At 36.6% G+C, this 5,520-nt stretch overlaps 1 protein-coding gene across 1 annotated transcript; it reads left to right on the forward strand.

Moving 5' to 3' along the window:
- The first annotated feature begins 1,697 nt into the window (after positions 1-1,697).
- Positions 1,698-5,171, forward strand: LOC137820532 (pentatricopeptide repeat-containing protein At1g18900). The gene is made up of 2 exons (XM_068624667.2): positions 1,698-1,924; positions 2,353-5,171. The coding sequence occupies exons 1-2, from the start codon at positions 1,919-1,921 to the stop codon at positions 4,990-4,992; spliced, it is 2,646 nt and encodes an 881-aa protein (XP_068480768.1). The 5' UTR covers positions 1,698-1,918; the 3' UTR covers positions 4,993-5,171.
- The last annotated feature ends 349 nt before the right edge of the window (positions 5,172-5,520 follow it).

Genomic DNA, 5,520 nt, shown 5'->3' on the forward strand with positions numbered 1-5,520 from the left:
GAAAAATCTAGACGATGCTTTTAAGAAAATAATTCAAATTAATTAATGGGCAAATTCAAAATTGTGAGTACAAGAATCTCAGTGTACCTTATACTGATGATCCAAACACTACTGAAGTACATATAATAAATCTCTTAAAACTAGAATTTAAAAAATCTCTTACGATACAAAAAGTGGCAACATATATAAACTGAATACAAATAAAAGAGAAAAAATAATTAAAAGATTCAATAAAAATCTAAAACTAAAATATTACTGTAGATTTTGGTTATTGTGGAACTATTGTTGTGTTTGACTGAATGTGTTTCATAATGTTCCATTGTTAAACTTTTCAATGAGCAACGCGCCGACTTCGATGGATGAAGTTCGAGAAGGGATTTGGATCACAGTAGTTAATGAGGTATGGAGGCACAAAAATAAGGTTATCTTTAAAGGAAAAGTAGTAGATGTACTACAAGCTTTCGCATTAATCCAATTAAAGACTTGGTCGTGGGTTTCATCCAAGTCATAGTATGCGTTTTTTTCCTTTTCTAATTGGTGCATAGACCCGATGGTTTGTATTAGGATAATCTTATGAGATATTTACTTAATACATCGGGTGACTTTCTCTGGGTTAAGTTAGAAGTTGTTATTATGTACAAGGACAACCCTTAAAGTAATTCATATTTATTTATTTATTTATTATCAATAAAAAAAATATTAGATAAGAATAAAAAAATTCTATTCTAACTCAAATCCTACCCGGTAATCTCAGAAATGTTTCATCCATAATATTATCAACATTAATACAAACTGCATGATACTATCAATAATTAATATAAAACTAAAAAAAAAATCATGAAATATAAAGATGATACATAAAGATGGTGATAATATACACAAGTATGTTTCATTAGTCATAACTATAGATGTGAAGTTTATAATATTTGAGGGATGTGTTTTTTCACACGTATAATATCCTCAGTATTTGTTTTCATAAACCCTTATTAAGAGTTACTAATTCGAAAAGATATATGATATATTCGATTTCTATTTTAAATTGATGATTATAATTTACTCCATAAAGTGATATATCGTTATCCTATTTTTAAAAGCTTAGATTTTGACATTTATCCAAAAAATTATTCTTTTATCACTATCAAATCTTTGGTTAAAAAACTTGAAAATATTAACTCAATTTATTGTAACATTTTGTATACTTCCGTTCATCAATAGTAGTTCCCTTCATTTATTTGTGTTTTGAAGAAATCAATCTACATCACACACTTTTCTTTACCATCTATTTTCATATTTTATATATTAAAAATGATTATTTAATATACATTCAAATTATATAAAATAAATATTTATCCGTAGAATAAATAAAAGAAAACTACTAATCAGGCCAAATAATTTAAAATATATGTTCTTTCGCTAATTCGAAAGACTAACAAATGAGCTACGTGTTCTTCGTGTCGATCACGCGTGAGCGTGGTGAGCAAGCACACGCGTCTTCTCACACCAGAACACAGAAAATTAAAAGTAAAAAGGAAATGAAATTTACGAAGAGTTGGTTATTATGGCTCCATTTAAGTTTAATCTGAATTGTTTGAGGCCAAATTAATGAGTCAGCAATTGCATAGTATGAAATAATTTTAATATATATTAAAAAAGTCGTAAATAAATATTATTACATATAAAATAGTAATTAAATATAGAAAAAAAGTTGAGTATGCGGGTGGGTGAAACCGGTTGAAGCGGGTCGGGTCGGGTGCGTGAGATGAGGGCACACCTCAGCTCATATGGATACATTAGCTTCTGCCCCAAGTTGTTTGGAAAAGTCTACCCTTCAACGCCACACACAACACAAACCATACCAGCCGCCACCCTTTCCTCCACCTTCTCAACCCCTTCTATGCTTCCATAGCACCATTCAATCATGCAGGTACCTCTCTTCACTCCCGCAACGCCTTGCATATGTCTTCCTTCGTTCGGAACCATCGCATGTTTCATGTTTTGTTTTTTTTTCTAAATCACAGGTTTTTCCTTTCAATTGCTTTAAAACTTTAACGACTATGCTTACCCTTGCCCCTTGTTAGTGTCTTTCTGGGTCAAATGGAATTGCCGCAACGTTTTCTTCTGTAAAAATGCATGTTTTGACCATGTTATTTCAATTTTGTTTATTGGACATTATTTAGTATTGAAACAGTGATAATTAGGTGTATGTTGTTATAGTTGGGGCTATGGGACCTGCATTTCGCATTTTGCTGTGGTTGTTATTTTGTTTGTTTGTTTGCTGTCATGTGATTCTACTTTCAATTTTTTTTTTTCGTTTTGGTTTTGTTATGATGACATGTTGAGTTTTGTTGGCAGAATATGTTAAGAGCAAAGCAGATCAGTACCCTTTCGAGTAATGCTAGGAGTTTTTTGCTTGGGGGTTCGCGATGTAATGGAGCTGATGGCAATTCATGCACTTGCCCTGAGGATGAAACATGTATCTCAAGAGGACAGCAGAGAAAAAATAGTGAAGATTTGGTTGTTCAGAAACCTTCTTCCTTAGTATCCAAAACCACATCTCAAGTTGTAGGAACACTGGTCTCGGGAAGCTTGGCAAATGGGCCTGCTTCTCACAAGGCTGGGGATGTTGGTCAATCTGGTTGTGTACAACAAATTCGGTCTACTTCGTTTGCACCGAGTAGGCCGGACTCTGTGACATACGCTTGTGTTGTTGATGGTGTTCAGGACCATGTTGCTCATTCGTCTTCTGTTAATGCTGACCAGTTTTATAGGGCCGGTATTGCTGCTGTTAATTTTATTTCTGATGTAGTTAATTATAAGTTTCCTTTGTCAGATGGCATGGGAATACTAAACTACTCTAAGAATTATATGGTTGATCCTGGCAGAGCCCTACCCAGCATTAGATCTTCCAATGTGAAGCAAATTAGAAAGGAGAGTTTTACTGCCGTTCATCCCAAACCACCTGTCTCTACTCATCCCGGGCCATCAAAACCTACGAATAATCATCATGGGGCAAAGGGAAAAGGTGATAAATCAAATTTAGCTAAAGGCTTTAAGCCTGTTGCTTCTCCAGGGATAGAGAAGTCAGGGGAAGCTCCAAATATTCCAGTAAATAGCCATGATCGCAGAGCCTTGCCACAGAGAACAAGAACTCGTCCAAACCGCTTTGTGACAAATTTTGGTTCTAATATGCCAAGTTCAAATCCACAGATGGCAGGGTCATTCAAGGAAAGTTTCTGTAAATACACAAGGAATGTGAATATGGCAGCAGGAATTGCTCCATCAAACAGGCATTTTACTAATTCTGGGCATGTTGTGGATATGGTTAAAGATATGCTGAGACAGTTAAAGTGGGGTCCTGCTACGGAGAAGGCTCTTTGTAACCTGAATTTTTCAATTGATGCATACCAAGCTAACCAGATCCTAAAGCAACTTCAAGATCATTCTGTTGCTCTAAGCTTCTTTTACTGGCTAAAGCTACAACCGGGCTTCTGGCATGATGGGCATACTTACACCACCATGGTTGGTATCCTGGGCCGGGCAAGAGAGTTTGGTGCTATTAACAAATTGCTAGAGCAGATGGTCAAGGATGGATGCCAGCCTAATGTTGTTACTTACAACCGTCTAATTCACAGCTATGGCCGTGCAAACTACCTAAGGGAGGCACTGAATGTGTTCAACCAAATGCAGAAGATGGGATGTGAACCAGATCGTGTTACTTACTGCACACTCATAGATATCCATGCAAAAGCTGGATTTCTTGATGTGGCTATGTCTATGTATGAAAGAATGCAAGAAGTTGGCCTTTCTCCTGACACATTTACATACAGTGTCATGATCAACTGCCTTGGAAAATCTGGTAACTTGTCTGCTGCTCATAGGCTATTTTGTGAAATGGTTGAGCAGGGTTGTGTTCCTAATATTGTCACTTACAATATCTTGATTGCTTTACAAGCTAAAGCAAGGAACTATCAGACAGCATTGAAACTATACCGTGACATGCAGAATGCAGGATTTAAACCTGACAAAGTTACTTACAGCATTGTAATGGAGGTACTCGGTCACTGTGGGTATCTTGAGGAGGCAGAAGCAGTTTTCATTAAGATGAAACAGAACAATTGGATTCCTGATGAACCCGTGTATGGTCTTCTGATAGATCTGTGGGGAAAGGCTGGTAATGTTGAGAAGGCTTGGGAATGGTATCAGGCCATGGTGAGAGCAGGTTTGCTTCCAAATGTACCAACTTGCAATTCACTTCTGAGTGCATTCCTAAGGGTGCATCGATTACCAGATGCATACAATCTTCTCCAAAACATGGTGGCTCTTGGCTTAAACCCCTCTTTGCAGACTTACACTCTACTTCTAAGTTGTTGTACGGAGGCACAATCGATGTATGATATGTGTTTTTGTCGTGAGCTTATGGCAGTTACTGGCCATCCAGCACATACATTCTTACAGTCCATGCCAGCAGCTGGACCTGATGGTCAAAACGTGCGGGATCATGTGAGCAGATTCCTAGACCTTATGCATTCTGAGGATAGAGAAGGCAAAAGAGGGCTTGTGGATGCAGTGGTGGACTTTCTTCACAAATCTGGGCTGAAGGAGGAGGCTGGTTCAGTTTGGGAGGTGGCTGCTCAAAAAAATGTGTATCCTGATGCTGTGAAGGAGAAAAGCTCTTGTTATTGGCTTATAAATCTTCATGTCATGTCTGATGGAACTGCTGTAACAGCATTGTCTAGGACCCTTGCTTCGTTTCGCCAGAAGATGCTGACATCTGGGGTTGGCCCTAACAGGATAGATATCATCACTGGATGGGGTCGAAGGAGTAGGGTGACAGGTTCTTCTCTTGTGAGACAGACAGTGCATGAACTGCTGAATCTCTTCAGTTTCCCATTTTTCACTGAAAATGGAAATTCAGGCTGTTTTGTAGGATGTGGGGAGCCTCTTAGTCAATGGTTGAACCACTCTTATGTTGAGCGAATGCATTTACTATAATTGGTAATTGTAGAATTGTTTCCACTTCAGCTTAGACACAATTTTGCTGAGGGAAATGAAGTGGAATTCTTCTGCACTGTTGACATTGTATGTAATTTTAGCTGGTCAGTGTGCACTTATCCAAGTTATCAATTTTTAATATTGGGAATGATAAACTCAGTGCTTGTTAGCAATCTTCACTCTGCAATTCTTCATCTTCTTATTAGTCGCTTATTTAAAATTCAAAACAAAAGCTACGAGACTCGGACACTTATCTTAAATTGGACACACGTATCAAACATCGATACTCAAAAGATACTTGTAGGACACATATCAGTGAATTGTCTAATTAAAAAAAAAATTGTTAGATTTCTGACAATTCTAACATGATTTTAACACAATTTTAAAAAGGAAAAACACATTAATTTTCTAAAAACTCAAACTTATTGTTTAAATTTTTAGTATGATTATAAAAATAAGGAACAAATCTTTTTGAACTAGTCATGAAAAATATCTTTTTGCTAAAAAAAAAACCTGAAATATATTTGT

Source organism: Phaseolus vulgaris, chromosome 9 (genome assembly GCF_051622355.1).
Source record: "Phaseolus vulgaris cultivar YP4 chromosome 9, ASM5162235v1, whole genome shotgun sequence".
NCBI classification, from domain to species: domain Eukaryota; kingdom Viridiplantae; phylum Streptophyta; class Magnoliopsida; order Fabales; family Fabaceae; genus Phaseolus; species Phaseolus vulgaris.